The sequence below is a fragment of the Passer montanus genome, unplaced genomic scaffold (genome assembly GCF_014805655.1).
Source record: "Passer montanus isolate IOZ18808 unplaced genomic scaffold, ASM1480565v1 scaffold14, whole genome shotgun sequence".
Lineage (NCBI taxonomy): Eukaryota > Metazoa > Chordata > Aves > Passeriformes > Passeridae > Passer > Passer montanus.
The window spans coordinates 13,021,374-13,039,654 of NW_024360941.1; the positions used below are offsets into that span (position 1 = coordinate 13,021,374).

The following is an 18,281-nucleotide window of genomic DNA, read 5'->3' on the forward strand; positions in this document are numbered from 1 at the left end:
ATATAGACAATGGATTATAAAAATGAAATCTTACAGAAACTTCAGATGAACATGGGTATGACTATATGTTGCATGAATGACACACGTTCTCAGTAAAATTTATGGTCAATCTGCTCTGGTTTTCTGCTTTTTTGAATGGTATACCTTATTTTTCCAAAAGTGTATAATTGGAAATTTTTTTGTTTTCTTTTTCTTTGTTTTCTGGTTTTTTGCTTGTGTTTTTATTAAAACAGTAACAAACTGGAATAACTGCCCAATATCTGAATAGGAAAGCCAAGACAAGAAATGAAAAGTGAAGAAACTCAATTCTTGGACAAAAGTTCTAACCCGTCTATGCCACCAAGTGAAATGCACACACACACAGAGGCAAAATAATTATTTTAATTGAATACTAATATATGTTGAGCAACACAAGAAATGGTTACTTACTTCAGCTGACTTTGTAAATATTCAGATACAGGTAGATTTTGTGATTGCATCCAGGGACACTGAAAATTCTGTAATTTGATATAGAGGTGAAAATTTTTCCAGGAGTTTAAAATATTATCATCATTTTACAGGGGAGAAAAGAGAGACTATGTTGCATATGTGTGGTTATACAGGATCAATTCCGGTGCAGTGTCGATGATAGATGTTCTGAAAATGTGTCCCAAGGTCAGTAGCAGTATTGACAAAAAGAGCACCCATTCAAAGTAAACATTAAAGATGAGCTAGCATTGCAGGTAGTAATATTTAACACAAAGTGTTGACTTTTTTTTTTTAGCAGAGTGCAAACCTGATCCATGCATCCAGACTTATTATGTTTTCAGGTATGTAATCATTATTGCAATAATGCACTGGTATTCAGTGAAAGGTTTTCATAGCAACAAGACAGTGCAAGTTGGAGTTTTTATGGCTTGTGTTTTGTGGTTAACTTATTTCACAGGCTAAGTTGTTGCATGTGAAATAAAGTTTAGAATTCTTATAGCATATGAAGCAGTGAATGTGAGTCATTGGTTTGCTACCTTGATAACAGTAAACTAAACTATCTGGAGAGTCAGTATTAGTAATGTCATTTCAGTGGAATATTGGTCCCAGTCTAAGCAAGATTAAATATTCTGCTGTTAAAGAGTATGCCAAAACAGCATGTCACAGCTTGTAATTTTCAATGTAATTTTGAATTAATGGTGAAACAGTACAAGTGTAAATCAGTGTTAGGCTTAGCAGTGCTTTATAAAATTAATTGCACACCCTTTATTGAACATATCCTAAAGAATAATTTTGTGGTTTTTAGGATGAATTGGATTTATCGGACTTTTTATTTCATTTTCTTACTTGCTTCCGTTTACAGTGGTAAGTTAATATATAATTACTGAGATTTACAAACAGGGTAGAGAAGCTCGTAGAGAAGGGGAGAAGATTAGTAACTGCAGTCTGCTCGAGGGAGCTGTTTATTCTGCTGGATTGAGTTTAGTTCAGTTTGGGTAACTGGCATAACCCTATTGTCAGACACAGAACTTTCTAGTGGGGCTTTACTGACACTGTCCTGCCACCCCCTATGCTGTCACCTCCCCCAGCACACATGGGAGCATGGCATGTGACTGAAATTGGTGTGATGGTCCATGTTTTGTGCCCGGTGGCAAGGTCAGTAGCCTAAGCAGCAGCTGGGGAAGGAGGCCCTTTGGGGGTATAGGAGGCAGAGTAATGTGTGTCTTTCATTATGGGTTAATGATTTACTTTGTTCCAGTAGCAAAAGTTAAACTACAAAAAACTGCATTGCTCTTCTCTGAAATTCCCTTTCCTGATAAATTATAACTGAGGCCTAACACAGGTATAAGTTCAGTAATGCATTAGCTGTTTTCTCAGAGAGCAATTAGGTAACAGCTTTTTAAGCAAAATCTAGTAGATAAAATTTAAGAAAATATTTTACTTGGCTTTAAGTCTAAGCAAAAATAAAATCGTGGAAAATTTCTGAAGCCTAGAAAACATTTTAATTAAAGTGTTCAGAGCTGGCACAATTTTACATGGTGCATAGTTTTACAACACAAATAATTTTTTTTGTGTTTATTTATGCTAGAAGAAGACAAATATGATCCAAAATATATGATACAGTAAATAATTGAAGTATTCTTTTCTTTTAGCTTTAGAATTCACTTGATGTATTCTAATAAAATGTTTTTCTGTTAATGACAAAGTTGGATAAAGAAATGCTACTGAGAATAATAAATATAATTTTTTAGAGAAAGAGCTTGAAAGTATATACATACCAGAGAACTTGGATATTTATGAAGTCTATTTTTTTATTAATAAGGACTTAACCTTTGAAAGATATTAGCACATCTAGCACATATATCTAATAATCTTTATTTATTCATAAAAAAAAATAAAATACATGTTATACCTGTGTGCAGGAAATGCTGAATTGCCAAAGCATTGTTTATTATCATATTAACAAACAAAATCCACTCTTAGTCTTTTAAAACTGTCAAATCCAGTATGATATTACCTTTTGTTTAAATTTTAAATATAACTTGATACAGTGTGATCACTCTAAAGTAACAGATTAAGCCACTAGATAAAATATTTTTAGTTGGGTTTCCATCCAGTCTGTAAAAATCATTATTTTCTCTTTATCTTTCATCCAAGAAAAAGCACTTTGGTAGATGTAGGAATAAAAATTGTCATTTTATTGGTTTGCTACTCCTTTTGGAGGGCAAATTCAAAAAGAGAGTGGTCTCCTGTGCAAAGACAGCTGTCTTGTGTGTTTTAATACAGAGATCTTAGAGCCCTCGGACAAACGACCCTGCTTCTCCACTACAGTGGATATTCAAGACCCCTGAGAGTCTCGAGTCTGACAGGACCAGAGGGACTGGCCTGATGTTGTCTCAGGAGAGGCTTAGGTTGGATATTAGAAAAATGTTCTTCACCCACAGGGTGATTGGGCACTGGAGCAGGCTCCCCAAGGAAGTGGGCACAGCACCAACCTGACAGAATTCGAAAAGTGTTTGAAAAACTTTCTTGGGCATATGGTGTAACACCTGGGGATGGTCCTGTGCAGGGCCAGGAGAGGGTCTCAATGGTCCTTGTTGGTTCCTTCCGACTCAGCATACTCTGATTCTGTGATCTTACAAGTGCCTTCATTTTGAAAGACGTGAGGAGGTTGCTGCTTGGGTACCTTTGCTGCAGAGCTCTGCAGTGTGAGTGGTTGCCATTACAGAGTTCAGTATGTCATTCAGAGTTAGGAAGTCCTGCAGATGCAAGGTAGTAGTACAGCTCATTTTTATTCTAAACTGTTCCTGAGACAATATTCCTGTAACAGTATTTTCTTCATCGTGAGGAAAGTTTGGGGGGTTCTGGGTGGAGTGTGAGAGAGCTGAAGGCCTATGAAATCCTGGGAGCCATTGAGGCTGTGCACAGTGGCACCACCTGTGACTCTGACTTCAGAGGATCCCTAAAAAGCAGGATTGTCTTTACATAAAACTTTCTAACTCCTTTTGATATCTGCACTTCCTCTTCCTGGTTTTCCTCATAATGATGTTCTGTGTTGGTCTCTCTCAGGAGAGGCTTCTGTTGTTCCTGAGATTTGCCGTGGGAAGGTACCTTCCCCTCTGCCACGCAGATCTGCCTTGTGGCCCGTCCAGCTTCTTGGGTTTCTATCTGGGCTCAAGCTGCCCTGCTCCAGCATTGGGTATGAGGCAGGGAACAGAGGGAGACACCCTAAACAGTATTAGTTCTGCTGGAGTGAAAAGATGACTCACAGAGGAACTGTACTACTCACCCACCTTATCCACTCCTCCTGACAAAAGCCTGGTTTAAAAGCAAGGTCAATGACAAAGAGAAGTGGCTTCACCCTGTCCTGGTGAACTGAGTGTTCCTGTCTCTAATAATTGACAATTTTGTTATTCTGTGTCAGAATGTGTGACTCAGATCTATGAAAATACATTCTTCCAAGGAGGAGACCTCACTACAGTTTTTACACCGAGTGCCAATTACTGCCAAACAGTGTGTACTTACCATCCTACCTGTCTGCTCTTCACCTACTTGCCAGCAACATGGACTAAAGATCCTGCAAAAAGGTAGAATGTTCATGTACTTGCTGGTCTCCTGTGATAATTTAGAAACCTGGTAACATTTTGACAGAACACACACATGCAGGGAAAGGTGCAGGGTTGCCATGGAAAACCATGTCAAGTATCTCTAAGACTGGTGATCTAAAAGTAATTACTTGAATTCAAAAGGTTAAATTTGACAATGCCCAATTTTTCACACTCACACACCGGCCCTTTCCCTCCTCTAGGCCACATATTTTTTGTTGAGGGACAATGCGTATAATTTCACATCTCCAATGATCCTCTGTACTGTTCCCCATCCTGTCTGTTTAGTATATTTTTCTCACAATTAAGAATTTCTGTAGCCTGAGAAATTGTATTCTCTCTATGCCCAGTGCATTTCTGTCCTCCCAACCCTGGGCTCTGTTTCTCATTTTACTGAGACCTCTTGGAGCTCCCACAAACATAAAATATTCTCATCTGCCACAACTGCCAACAAGGTGTGTAAGGCTTGATCCTATTTGTATTCCAATTACACTTGTCAAAATTTTCATGTTGAGGGATATTGGACCAGCTGCATTTCACCTCTGAAACAGTAATGAAAATCAGTGTTGTACTGCCAAAGCTGTGAATTACTACATTTTAAAACACAGGTTCTCCTGCTATTTAAAAGACAGCGATACAGAAATGCTGCCGAAAGTGGATATGGAAGGAGCTATCTCTGGACATTCCTTAAAACAGTGTAACCAAATTAGTGGTAAGATATAGTTATTCACATGCATGTATTTTATGCTCTGGATTGCATGGCAGCTGTTAAAAAAATTAGCATTTTGGGAAGAGGAAGAGAATCAGGGAGGCAGCCATGCCTCCCTGATTTGTGTGTTCTTGCCAGACCACTTTCAAACACAGGTGACAAAAACTCCACTGGTTTTACCCTTCAGGCCCACCTATCCACCACCCAGGCTGCCCAGATGAGGTAACAGGGAAATCATGCTCCTGCAGTCACAGTTTCATTTGCTAGAGGCAGAGGCCCATGCTTTAACTGCTGACTGCTGTTCTAAAGATTAATTTACTCCTACAATTCCAGTCCAGAAAGTGGCTCATATGGCATGTGTGACCCTGTTTTATAACTGTGAGGTGCAGATGCTCAACAAAGAAAGTGCATTGTCACAAAGTGATGCTAATACTTTTGTCATTCTGTGTAATAATTTTTTTAGCAGCTGCATCTTTTAGGGTATATATGCTTTACATGAAGACCTCATGTCAGCATGCCATACCTGCAAGTTATCACCAGGCATATTAAAAGCCTATTAAATGTGTGTAAACATACTTTATGCATGTTTTAAATTAGCACTCTCATAATGATGTCATTAAAAGGAGATCAAATTTAAGCATAGCATGGTACTTTAGAAAAATGGAATAAGGAAGAATATAGTTATTAATTTCCTGACTTTGAGGATAAATAGTGTCTTACAGATGTCAGGCTAGTTCTTTGGTATAGCATCTGAAGATGGCAGGACTAAGTGGGTTTTCATGCAAGTTCTCCGCTGTAGCTATTATCAATAAGTTGTGCATTCTTTTGCTTGCCACTTGCCCTTCAGAGCAGTCAGGCCCCTTAAAAGCTCTTTCCTGCCAATAACCCTTCATGTTTGTATTTCTGAGTATTTTGGAATAGAAAGAGATTTCAGTGGGATATTATTCTTTATGCTATATAGACTATTCTCACTGAATTGCTCTAGAATCAGACTAAATGAAAATCTATGCATACATGTTTAAAAATGCCTCCAATCATTGGCTGACTTTTGTTCTGTGAAATGACCTTCATTTCAAACCCCACAGTTGTAGTCCTCCCTCTGTGGAGTGTAAACGTAATATTCTAACTCAAGTGGGAAATGTCTGTTGCTTATGAGGACAGAATATGTCATTTAACCTGCTCTATGAATTTGGAACTGGGAAAATATATTTTAATATTGATTCTGAGTTCTTGCTTTGGTGATTGTCATCCTGGTCTCAGTCAGACACAGTGGTCAGAGCCCCTCTCTCATGTAGGCAGAGGCACTGTTAAAATGTGCCACTTTTTCCCCTTGCCACGAGGTACTACACTAAACCTACATTTCTCATTTGGCACTAGATCTATGTATAAAGTATGATGTAACTGAAGCGAGCGTGGGATGTGGCATCTGGATTATGAGGGCTGTGTCATACAATCTGCTGTCTTTTGGGCAATTTGGGGCAAGGGATGGGGGAAAGAATAGAAGTACATTTTCAGAACTTGGTCTCTCTTTCTTCACAGCTTGCAGCCCAGATGTCCATGTCGGCCTGGATATGGAAGGGAATATTTTTGATATTACTGTGGCTGACAGCTATCAAGAGTGTCAAAAACGATGTACCAACGACAACCGTTGTCATTTTTTTACATATGCCTCTGAAACATTTCACAATGAAAGCTTTTGGTAAATACAGGTTGGATTCATTCCCCTGGACAGCCCTGTGCCTAAGTAGATTAAATCTCAGAGCACTCTAAGGTGCAAGAATTTACTCTAGAACAATCAATTTATTCCTCCTTGTAATATTTCTTCACACTTACAGGTAGGAAAATATCAATAGTAAATTTGCTTTCATTTGTCAGTTGGTAAGGAAAACAAACTTGATTATTACAGCCTTGCAAAAAACCTAAAATCCTCTGAAAATACTGAAATGCAAATTATATTGATAGCTGTGTTGCATTTTTGCTCTGTTCAATCTTACTCTTCTTGTTGTTCTGAAAATAACATCATCTGAGTATCCAGAGAAATAATTTCATTTTAATGAGACCTATTTTTGAGCTCTTAATCTGCTCAATTTTGGAAGTTAAATACTGTTCAGCTAGCTCTGTTAGTCATTTGACTGTTCTGGAGGCTGGAGATTGTTCTGGCCCATGGCCAGACCATGCACAATGGTAGGAATTGTGAGTTCAAGAGGATGGTTTAGTCCAAGGAAGAATACCCGTTTTCTTACCACTCTCTTTGCTTTTTGTCATTCAGTAAAAAATGCTTCTTGAAACATACCAGTGTAGGAACTCCAACCAACATAAAGGTGCTTGATGAGGTTGTGTCTGGATTCTCTCTAAAGCCATGCCAGCTTTCTGAATTAGGTAACTATTTAAAATCTTTGATTCTGATTAGTTTTAAGGGTCATGTATCCTGAAATGCAATCTGTCACTGACATGTAAAAATGTTGCATTATGTAGAATAATTCTAAAATAATATTATTCCTAAAATATACCTAGTACAGGTATATATATACCAGGGCCAAAGGAGATCCATATCTTTTTATTTTTTTCATGTTATCATTTGTCTTACAGAAACAGTTCCCTTCTTTAGAGAGCTAAAGAATTGTCATAATATTAGCTTGATGAAATTGTATGTTATATTTGTGTCATGGATACAAAAATGAAAGATAAAAGCCCATCAGATTCAAAGATCGGGAGAAATATAAAGCTTTCTACATTCTGTTTGTATACTGTGTATGCACTTGCAAATTTTTATTGAAGATCTGCAGCTTTCTAATACAGCTGGCTAACATGAAAGGATACATTATGCATTTTGTGGGTGATTTCTGATGAAAGCAAAAAGTCTGTGCTTGTTCCTACAATCATTACTCAGACAAAATTCTCAAGAGTCTAAAACCAGTGTGTATCAAACCTTCTTATTCTCAATTGAAACGTCTTTCACTTTTTTTTTCTTTTTCTTTTTAATTCTATATCTCCACTTTGTCTTACTGTGTGATGTTTTTCCTCCTTAATGATGATGATCTGCTTTCATCTAGCCTTATTTTATCCCACAGATAATCTAGTTTTCCTGTATGAATCACATTTCATAGAGATGTCTATCAATATATTGTTTTCTAAAACCAGTGCTTGGGTTTACTGCTGGGCAGTGCTGGCACAGCATCAGAACTCTCTCCCTAGCATTCCTCTCATCATTAGTCCGGGGGTGGGCAAGATCCTGTGAGTGAATAGACCTAGGTCAGCTGACCCAAATTAGCCACAGGGACACTCCATGTCATATGATGTCAGCTCAGCAATAAAATAAGGAAACAAGGAAGAAGGGCAGGCGTTTATTAACTGCAATGTTTGCCTTCTGGAGCAATCAGTATGCGTGCTGAAGCCTTGCTTCCCAGGAAGAGCTTCCCAGGAAGTGGTTGGATATCACTTGCTGATGGGAAGTAGAAAATAAAAGAATTGGGTTTGTCCTCGTTGCTTGTGTGTGCGAAAACTTTTGCTTTTGCTTTAGTAAACTGCCTTATTTCAACCTATGTGCCATTTTCTGTCTCATTTTTGCTCACATGTCCAGTTGGGAAAAGGGAATGATAGAGTAAGTTGCTGGGCACCTGGCATCCAGACAAGGTCAACCCACCAAAGTCCTTTTGGGTGCCCAACATGGACTTTTCCTACAAAACAGTCTTTACCTGAAGCCACTAGTTATCTGGCTTTTACCCTTCTCATTCTCTCCCTGATCTTTCTGGTGGGGGAGTGAGTGAGTGACTGCATGGAGCTTGGTGGTTGGCCAAGATAAAACCATGACATCATGTGAAAATCAGTCTTGTTCCTGCCTGTCTTTCCCTACTTTCTGTGTCTTGTGAAAAAGGTAAGAGCAGGCAAGAGAGAGAAGAAATAAATTGTGTGATCTTAGAAGCACAACTGCATCAAGAAGTCATCCAAGGAGGTCACCTATCCTAATCTCAGACAGATCATCTATACCTGTCCAGACACAGATTTGTAGAATGTAGTCATAAAACCTCAGTAATGTCTTCTGCCTTGCTGTTTTGTCAACATCTGACATGGGTTTATTTCAATATTTATTTGAGGTTTTCTTCTGAATTTATTTAGTTTATTCCTTTCTATGAGGCCTTTCATTTTCTGCCTTTGCCTCTTTGACTTTATTCTTATGCACACACTACTATGCATGCACAGCAATGTGTCTGTTTTCTGCCCTTTGCAAAGTATTTTCGTGGGGATCACTGGATATTGAGTAAATGATCACTGAGCATGGTCCTTGAGATCGTGGGTTAGCTTCCCTGAAGTTTCAGATCCACATTTCTGCTTTGAACATAATTTTCTTTGAAACCATCTATTCTTCTGAAGGCTATTTCCACTTAACATAGGATCTTAACTACTAATTGTGAGAGTTAATTGACTCTAATTTTCTACATTTCTGATTATATTTTTTACTGTTCTTATTATATAATTAATTACTGCCCAGTATTGTTGTCCTTTCTTGCCTATGTTTTTTGAAAACCTCATAATCAAATTAACAGGATTCATAGTAAGCTCTGCCTCTTAGCTTTGCTTTCTGAAGTAAGATGTTCCCAATATGTTTCTATAACACTCTGGGCAGTATTGACTTGGCTGCTGTACTTCCTCAACAGCTCAAGTTCTCTGCTGCCACCAAATCCTGTCTTTTGGATCATTTCACTATTTTTACTATCTCTGCAGCTTGTTTGGTTCAAGAAACATCCTCCATGCTGATGCTTCCAGTTTTTATTTTTAAATTCTTGCACTAGAATTCCAACTGGGACTTCAAGTATACCTTTGAAGAAAGATACTTATTAATCTCTTTTTAAACATGCTAGTATTTTCTGTAACCTCTATATCCATTGCCTGGTTGTGTGAAATATGCTGCCAAGCCTCTGTTGTGTTTTGATACTTTGGTCATGTCAGAGGGCAGCACTCCTAGTTACCTGCCTAATTTTCAAATAGTAAAAGAAGTGTTAAGAACCTTATTTTTTTTCTAGTCTTCTCATGATATGCCCATTGAAAATTAATTTAAATCTTTCCCTATTAGATTAGCAAATCTCTATTGTAATACATAATTTCTCTTTTCCTCTATATGAACCTTATCCCCGTAGTGCTCTCCATGACTTTACACATTCAAAAATATTCTTGAGAAATAGTTTTTGGTTAAAATGCTATGTTACTTTTCCAGCTTATCTATCACAGAAGAAAAATGAGAAGAAATATAGAAATGAATAATCTGTAAATCTCAATATTCTGATGACATACTGAAGTTTTTAGAATTTTAATATTTTGTTCTTGTTTTATACAGATTGTCAAATGGACATTTTTGAAGATCAAGTGTTTTCAGGAATTAATGTTACAAGTTTTTTCACTCCTGATATTTCTGTCTGCCAAACTATTTGTACATATTTTCCAAATTGCTTGTTCTTTACATTTTTTACCAGGAGATGGCAAATAGAATCTCAAAGGTGAATATGACAGTTAAATTATTATCTATGTAGATTATTTACAATCTATTTTTTAAAAACAGAGAGTCTTTTTTTAAGCATTAATTTCTTATGCGTATGTAAATTTATGTTGAAAGGCTATTTTCAGTAAAGTGCAGCTTTTTATGGGGTTTCATAAATTTGTAATTTCCTGTGAGCATTTCAACTGTTTTGCAATGTGAAAAGGGCTTTTGTATTGTGGTTGTGTATCTGGTCTTAATCTGAAAAGAACAGATATGTCAAAAGTACAGTGAGCCTCCAGAGTGTTTTAAAGATTTAAAGCTGAATTTTATGGCATTATCAAAAGAACCATCTGGTTTCCTGGCAGGGCAGACTTGTTTACTTGAAAAGATTTTTCAGTTAATGGCTTTAAAAATATTTCCATTTGGCTTTCTTCTTTCATATTTAGTAGTGAGAATAGTTAAAAATCAACATTCTGCACTAATCAGAAGAATAAAGTTTCAAAGAAATTTCAGGGAGAAGCAAAGCTGAGATGGCATGCATCATCTAAAGTCACCTCTTCTATATATGCATAAATACTGCACCACCTTTAGTAGTATATTGTATGGCATTTCACAGCACTACAAAGATTGCCTCAATTTAGTGTGAACTAGTGAACTTAGTGAATGCATTTTCTTATTAAATACTTCTACAGATTGAGACTTGGGAGAAGAGTGTATTTAGGAAAGAGCCTTCTTTTACAAGTATCTAAACAATTATTTTTAGAATGTGAGAACAGGTTTAGTTATTGTGAAAAATATTTCATTTTAGAAATCTTTGCCTTCTGAAGACATCAACTAGTGGAATTCCAGAGGAACTCATATCACAAGAAAATGCTGTATCAGGCTTTGGCCTCCTAAATTGCAGAAGATCTTTTCCTGGTAAACAATAAATTACAATAAAAGCACTAATTTGGAATTAATCTAAGTAATAACATTCTGATGCTTTGAATGCAAACATCTTACAGCCTGCAATTCTCGCACCTACACGCAGATGGATTTTTTGGGAGATGAACTTACTGTCACTTACACTAAAGGACACAGAGCCTGTCAGCAGGTTTGCACAGACATGATCCGCTGCCAATTTTTTTCCTATTCTCTCCTCCAAGGTTCATGCAATGAAGAAGGGTGAGATATATTTTTTTAAATGTTCAAAGATTGCTGAAATAATCATTCCAGACATGTGGCGAGCAAGTTAGTGTATGCGTTGTTCAGTGAAAAAAAATACAAACTAAATGTTTGCATTAATTCATTGGCAGAAAATGTGAGTGTCGCCTAAGAATGTCCTCAAATGGATCTCCAGTGAAAATAGTACATGGACCAGGAAGTATCTCTGGATACTCACTAAGATTATGCAAAAAAAAAGCCAGTACTGGTAAGAAAAAACTTCTTGTATGAAAAATAAATGGTGCTTCCCTGATTTCAGTGTAGGAGGCCAAACCATATTTTTTTGAAGTGCTTGCACTGTCCCAGTAGGTGATCTTGTAAAGTTAGTGTGTTCTGGAAAAGTGAAGTCAGTCAGGTCTTCACATAGTAACCACTGGAGCAGCACTGTGTATTTGATTTTAATAGACTTTGTGACCATAAACCATGAAAAATGTATCATTTATCACCTTCTTCGCTATAGGTGGTGCCTATTCAGTGACCAGCAGTAGTCTCATCTTCATTTTTCATTGGTGAATGGAAGTTGTCTTTAAGCTCAGTTTTAAATTACTTCTGTAGTGTGTATGCAGCATTCTGCAGGAACCATTAGGATCGTTGGTGGCACAGACTCCTCCCCTGGAGAGTGGCCGTGGCAGGTCAGCTTGCACGCCAAGCTGTCTCGCCAGAGACACCTGTGTGGGGGCTCCATCATCAGCAACCAGTGGATCCTCACAGCTGCTCACTGTGTGGCGAGGTGAGCCCTAAGTGCAAATGTACAAATAAGCCTCAAAGTTTAGCCCAGCACGCAAGATGAATTGATCTACCTTTCAGGATAATAACAATGAGAACTAGAAATAGATGAACTGCTTTAATGTTGCCAAAAGGTGAAATTTTCAGGTAGGCATTCAGTTTCTTAATGTAACTGGAACTCTGTGCTTTCTCCCTTTGTAACATAGCATTGTACTACTGATGCTAAGTAATTTTAATGAATCTAGAAGGTGAAATTCTAAAGCAGACAACAAATACCCACAGAATCCTAGACAGTCTCATGAGATACGAGTTTTTTCTTACTGTAATACTGCATTAGACTATTTAGTCACAGACTGACTGTCTTTTTCCCTCAGTCTAGACAATCCCAGCATTTGGCGTATTTATGCTGGTATTTTGAGACAATCAGAAATAAACGAGGATACACCCTTCTTCAAAGTGGAAGAAATTATTGTTCACTCTCAGTATAAATATGCACATATTGGATATGACATTGCTTTAATGAAACTTGCTGAGCCTATGAATTTTACTGGTATGTATCACATTGCTGAGGAATTGTGAAAATGTACAGGAAGACATGGAGCTGGCATTGCTATGGCAGTGCACAACACCTGGGCTGGCTTCCTTTAATATGCAGTTACTGGGAGGAGAATCTATTCTGTTGACTTCAAAAAGAAAAGGGATGACTTTAATCTACATGCTGGGAGTCATACATAATGTAAGGGACAATGCATACATGGAGGCTGTCATCAGGGGTCATGTGGGTGCCCATAAAACCTTACTGTTGCAATTGTCTCTACTGGGCAAACTAATATTTTCTCTTCTACTTTAGATTTTCAACTACCTATCTGCCTGCCATCAAAAGAAGACACTAACATATTTTATACAGACTGTTGGGTAGTTGGATGGGGTTACAGAAAAGAAAAAGGTACAGAGAAATACTTTTAAACAGTGAATTTTTGTATTTTTAAAATGAATGTTTTTGACAAAAAACCCTCCCCTTCTCTAAAAAAAGAGCTACCACTTAGCTACCACTATTCCTTCTAGACACTACTTTAATATAATTCTTTATTAGAATTGATTTCTATTAAAACACCATAAAACATAAATGAAAGATGTATGAAATTATCATTAAATAGCTCCATGCTCTGACACAATAATTAATTTTATAAATTGGTTCAGTACATATCTGGGTTTTACACACTCTTTTTTTATTTTTTCCTAGCTGAAAAAAGGCAATAAATTTACCACTGAACTGTTTTGAATTACAGTCTGCACATAAGCCATGGTGATTTTTTATGTGATTGTATTCATATGAATTTAGAAATTGGAGACTGAAGTATGATGCTTTTCTTATTCTGAAGATTGATCATAGACCATGCCAATGACTTGTGTTTTGATAATAGATGAGATTTGAACTCCTCTGGTTTTATATGGAGGTAGGCCAAGAGGCTCTTAATTACCAATGTTTACATCTATTTATTTACTTATGTTTTTATATGTTTACATAGATGTATATGCATCTATTTAGAGAGAACCTTTTCCTTTATACATGGGCCTGTCTGAAAGTTATAGCTCAATGTGAAATCTAACAAATTTAGGCAGTTACTGTATCGACAAATTTCTTCTGTTAATTACTAGAGAAAAGTCTGGTTTTAAATACTCTTGTTTAGTCTATGTGCAAATTTCTCCATCTTAAAAACTACTAGGACAGAGAGCAGCATATATTTGGCAGCTGGGAGATTCCAAACTTATTGCAGCACTTTACTAGGAAATAACAGTTACTAAAACAAAGCAATGCTAACAGCAATGCTCCAAGGGCCAATGTCCTGAGAGCCATTCCAATATGAGCATTCGTTGCACATCACAAGGGAGTTTTGAAGCTTTTCCAGTCATGAGAAAGAAGATGGCATTATAAAATCATTTAAATTAGAAGAAAATTCACATTGTTCACTAACACAAAGGAAGGAAAATCAGTGTAATGAACATCTCTTAACACTCCAGAAGCAGTGACCTCCCACTTCGTAATATCAGTGTATGGGGATTTGTAGAGTTGAATTTTAAGCTTTATTTTTCTAGAACCAAATATTTCTTATCTCATATTGTCTTCCATATAGGTCGGGTACAAGATATTCTTCAAAAGGCTCCTGTTCCCTTCATGTCAAAAGAGGAATGCCAGGCAAGGTACCGGAAGCACAGGATAGGTGACAAAGTGATCTGTGCTGGCTATGATGAAGGAGGAAGGGATGCTTGTAAGGTAATGACAAACAGTAGAGTATAGTTACATAGTCCAACCATATGTTAAAATATGCAAATGAATAATACAATTATTTTTAATTGTTATCAGAAAAGTATGATTATCAATAGAGCTCTTGATTAACTTGTCACTTTTTGTTGTCAAAAGCACTGAAAACCAAGGTATATGGAAAATATTTCTCATAGACATTGAAATCTTTTAGGGATAGATTCCATGGATAGGAAACTCTGAGTGTGGATATATAGATATCCATTTAGGGAATAAAACAGTGTTCCTTCAGGTTATCAGAAATCCAAAGAGCATAAGTATAGTACCTTGAAGCATTTCTCCAATAAGATCACAGTTCCTATGTTTTGTTTTGGTTTTTTTTTTTTTTTTTAATTTCTTTGCAGGAAATACAGCACATAAAATCTTATTTTAAAGCATCCACTATGTATAAGCCAGAAGGGAGGGTACTAGCAATGCTATTAAAATGCATGGGGAATAGAAGGCTAAAAACAAACTGTGAAAACTGCTCTGTTCATAATTAGAGTTGAAAATGTCACAACAGCATGAGTTCCATGAGCCGAAGTCTCTGCTCAAGAGTAAACTCATGCACTTTCACCAGTTTAAATATTAATATTCTGATTATTAATATTAAAATCTCTACCAAATACAGTTTTCACTGCACACATTTAACACTTAATAATTGTATGCTGAAATGTTATTATTGCTATGATTAGTTAGGACTGAAAATACTTGGAGCTGGAAGTAATTTTTCCTCTATGCCAGTTAAGCTTTTTTTTATCTGATACATCATACCAGAACATGGAGATGCTGTTTTAAAAAATAACACACTTACTGTTGTCCCAACAACTCATAACAGCTTCTCTAAGGAAGCTTATGTTCAGAAAGGAATAGAAAATGAAAACACAAAGGTGTTTTATCCTGAGTGGGACAGAGTCACTCAAACAGGCTACGGCATGTAGAGAACTAAGACACTAAAAACATGGTCATAAGAAAAAATATTGCCAATACTACATACAGTTTTAAATCACTGTATGCGGATAAGGCAATAATGATGACAAAAAGAAAATAATATAAACCCCTAGTTTTGAACCTTCATGGGAAGAAGAAATTGTTTGCAATGACTGTTTAGAAGTCAATGTGCTAAACAATCAGAACACCTGCTTCAGTCCTCTCTTAATTATCTGTAAGTGAAAGCGACTGAAATCTAGGCTGTTATGCTGGTGGTAGCATTGAATGATGCTGATTTTATTCAAAGCTTTCTTTGTGATAGAAATACTGATGAGGCCTCTTCCTTGCATGCTGTCTCTTTTTCTCCTGTGCCACAGGGAGATTCAGGAGGGCCCCTGTCATGCAGGCATGAGGAGGTGTGGTACCTGGTGGGCATCACCAGCTGGGGCGAAGGGTGTGCTCGCCCCAGGCAGCCGGGGGTCTACACCAAGGTTGCTGACTATTCAGACTGGATTCTAGAAAAAACTGCACAGAATGAGCACTACTGACTCACTCAAAGTGTTGCTGTGGAATAACAACCATCAGAGCAACGGGATAAAGTGCTTTTTCAATGGTGTTTTTTGTTAGCCTGGAGTGTAAAGTACCTGTTTTAAAATGTAGAAAAGCAGTAATGTAGGAATGAATGAATTCTCCTATTACTAAATAAAAAGCAGTAATAACAATAAACTCTGTGATCACTGATTTGGCAGAAGAAAATATGGCTGAGTCACAGACCTCTGTTCTTGCTAGCATATAACAGGAGTGCATGAGGTTGTGAGCATGTATGGACCTTGAAGCTGGGAACTACTTCTGTCTTAGGAGGTTGCCACACCACAAAAAGAAATTTCCCTCTCTTGTCTGAATATAGTTAAAATGGGCAAACCACTTACAAGCTTACTGGAGGGCTGGGGGGAAAGGAAGCTGAGGCATGGAAATGCCTACACAGTTGAATTCCCCTAGTTTTCCTTGGGGAATTAACCAAAAAAGTGTCAGTACTAAGAAAGAAAACAAGTCCAGAGGTCTTGGCAGAGGGACACACATGGATGCAGACACCACTGAGCCCAGTTCATGCTGGAGAGTCCCATCCTGCTGTTCCCAGCAGTCTGCCAAGGGTTTGCACAAGTGTGGTTTACCATTGTGCTGTGATCTCCACTGGGTTTTGATCTGCTCAGGGGCAAGGCAGGGAGCTTGAGCCTGACCCTTAGGAGCCTCCAAGTTACCAAACACCCATGTTATCTATACACAGATGTTCTGGAGGCACACAGAACACAAACATTGGAAGGCATAAAATACTTTTTCTTTTTTACATTGCTGCTCTCCAGACTTTTTGCATTCCCGGCTGCAAGGTCACTTGAGTGTGTTTACAATCCACCAGTCTTCCACTTTTGACCCATTGCTTCCAATGAGCTGTCACCTACATTATTCTAATTTCTGTGGATAATTTTGTGATGGGAAGGATAATGAGGGTCTACTTGTCTTAAGCAAGAATATCCAGAAAATCTATAGAAGGATCTCCTCACCCAATATATATTTGTATTTTTCAAATATCTAACTCTGTAATTAAAGAAACAACTTTATCCTCTTCCTAGATCTCTTTGTTTCCTTTTATAATTTTTTGTTATTTTGTGCCAGGTATCAAACATATTTCATGGCTAAAATTAATACTAGTGTGAGAATCAGGAATCAAAAATTAATTACTTTCCTATAGTAAGAAGCAACATTTCACACTGCATCAGAAAGGAGAGTGCCAACACTGTCTTTGCCAAACTTTATGAACTTGTTTCCTAATCATCTACATTACCATAATTGCTGAAAATATGTTCCAGAGTGCTACTCATAATTGTCCTACACCACACTGGGTGGTGAGCAGCAGGAGTGACTCTGCAAGTAAATGAGGTCATGAAACTTAGGAATTAAACATCAAATTTATGGGAGATAAGAATCAAGCTGCTGAAAATTACTTTTGTCTTTAATTTTTTATGCTTTATTTGTAAATAATACTGAGGAAAAAAAGTGTAATTCCACACTACAAGCTTATACTCCTATCTGTGTCTGGAGTCATGGTGTGCAGTGCTAAGCTGACTGCAGTCAACAAACCTGAAATCCTAAAGCTGTATTCAAAGGTTGGGGAGTTGATTTACTTCATTTGTTTATTTTTAAAGAAGTAGAATTCACAGAAGGGATGAAAACATTCCAAACTTAACAGGAGAGGAGAGGTAATGTTGCTGCTGCAGGCACATCTGGGGAAAGAGGTGCTGCCTTCCCTCTGCCCTGTAGTGGGCTCCTGGTGGCAGGGGCTTGAGTCAGTGGGTGCACAGTGCTAAATGTGCCATGCACTGGGAGTCCTGAGTGCAGGACACGGCTGCTCAGAGAGACAACAGGAAAAGCCTGGTGTGCGCTGGGGGAATTGGATCAAGGGTGAGAGGGAAGGCACATCGCTGTGCTGGGATTTTTGCCAACACTGCAGAAGCAGAACCAGAGATATGGGTGGGGGCTGATGTCGCTTCATGCTCTGTTTAGTCCGCAGCTGGTTTAAAATAACAGCAACCCTCAGACATGCTGTCAAAAACATAGAGACTTAAATAAGGGACTGAGAAGGAAAAAATAGAAAACAGGGAAAAAAAGGAGAAAGACTTGGCATTCAAGTGTGATTTTGTCCTCAAGGGGAAGGAATGAAGACAGCTGGAAAAGAGTTGCTGACGGAAAAAAGGAATTGCTTCAGTAGGAAAACAGAGGCTGAAACTCTCTAAACAAGAATCATCATGAGACCATCCAAAATACTTGTCTCTAATACTCAAACTGTGTAGGCTAATGAGTCTATGCAAT

The 18,281-nt window shown here is 37.6% G+C and overlaps 1 protein-coding gene across 3 annotated transcripts; it reads left to right on the forward strand.

Annotated features, from left to right (window-relative positions):
• Positions 1–378: 378 nt before the first annotated feature.
• Positions 379–16,998, forward strand: LOC120498052 (coagulation factor XI-like). Of its 3 annotated transcripts, none has more exons than XM_039700311.1 (17): positions 387–460; positions 561–654; positions 767–809; positions 1,274–1,332; positions 3,893–4,055; positions 4,702–4,785; positions 6,322–6,481; positions 7,052–7,161; positions 10,115–10,274; positions 11,064–11,173; positions 11,260–11,419; positions 11,551–11,666; positions 12,014–12,188; positions 12,559–12,734; positions 13,035–13,130; positions 14,320–14,459; positions 15,794–16,998. In XM_039700311.1, exons 5-17 carry the CDS (start codon positions 3,911–3,913, stop codon positions 15,962–15,964), a joined length of 1,803 nt encoding a protein of 600 aa, XP_039556245.1. In that variant the 5' UTR covers positions 387–460; positions 561–654; positions 767–809; positions 1,274–1,332; positions 3,893–3,910; the 3' UTR covers positions 15,965–16,998. The 3 variants fall into 3 exon arrangements, with proteins under 3 accessions (XP_039556246.1, XP_039556245.1, XP_039556244.1); XM_039700310.1 differs by having other exon boundaries at positions 389–460; positions 4,682–4,785; XM_039700312.1 differs by lacking the exons at positions 14,320–14,459; positions 15,794–16,998 and adding an exon at positions 13,428–13,637 and having other exon boundaries at positions 379–460; positions 4,682–4,785.
• The last annotated feature ends 1,283 nt before the right edge of the window (positions 16,999–18,281 follow it).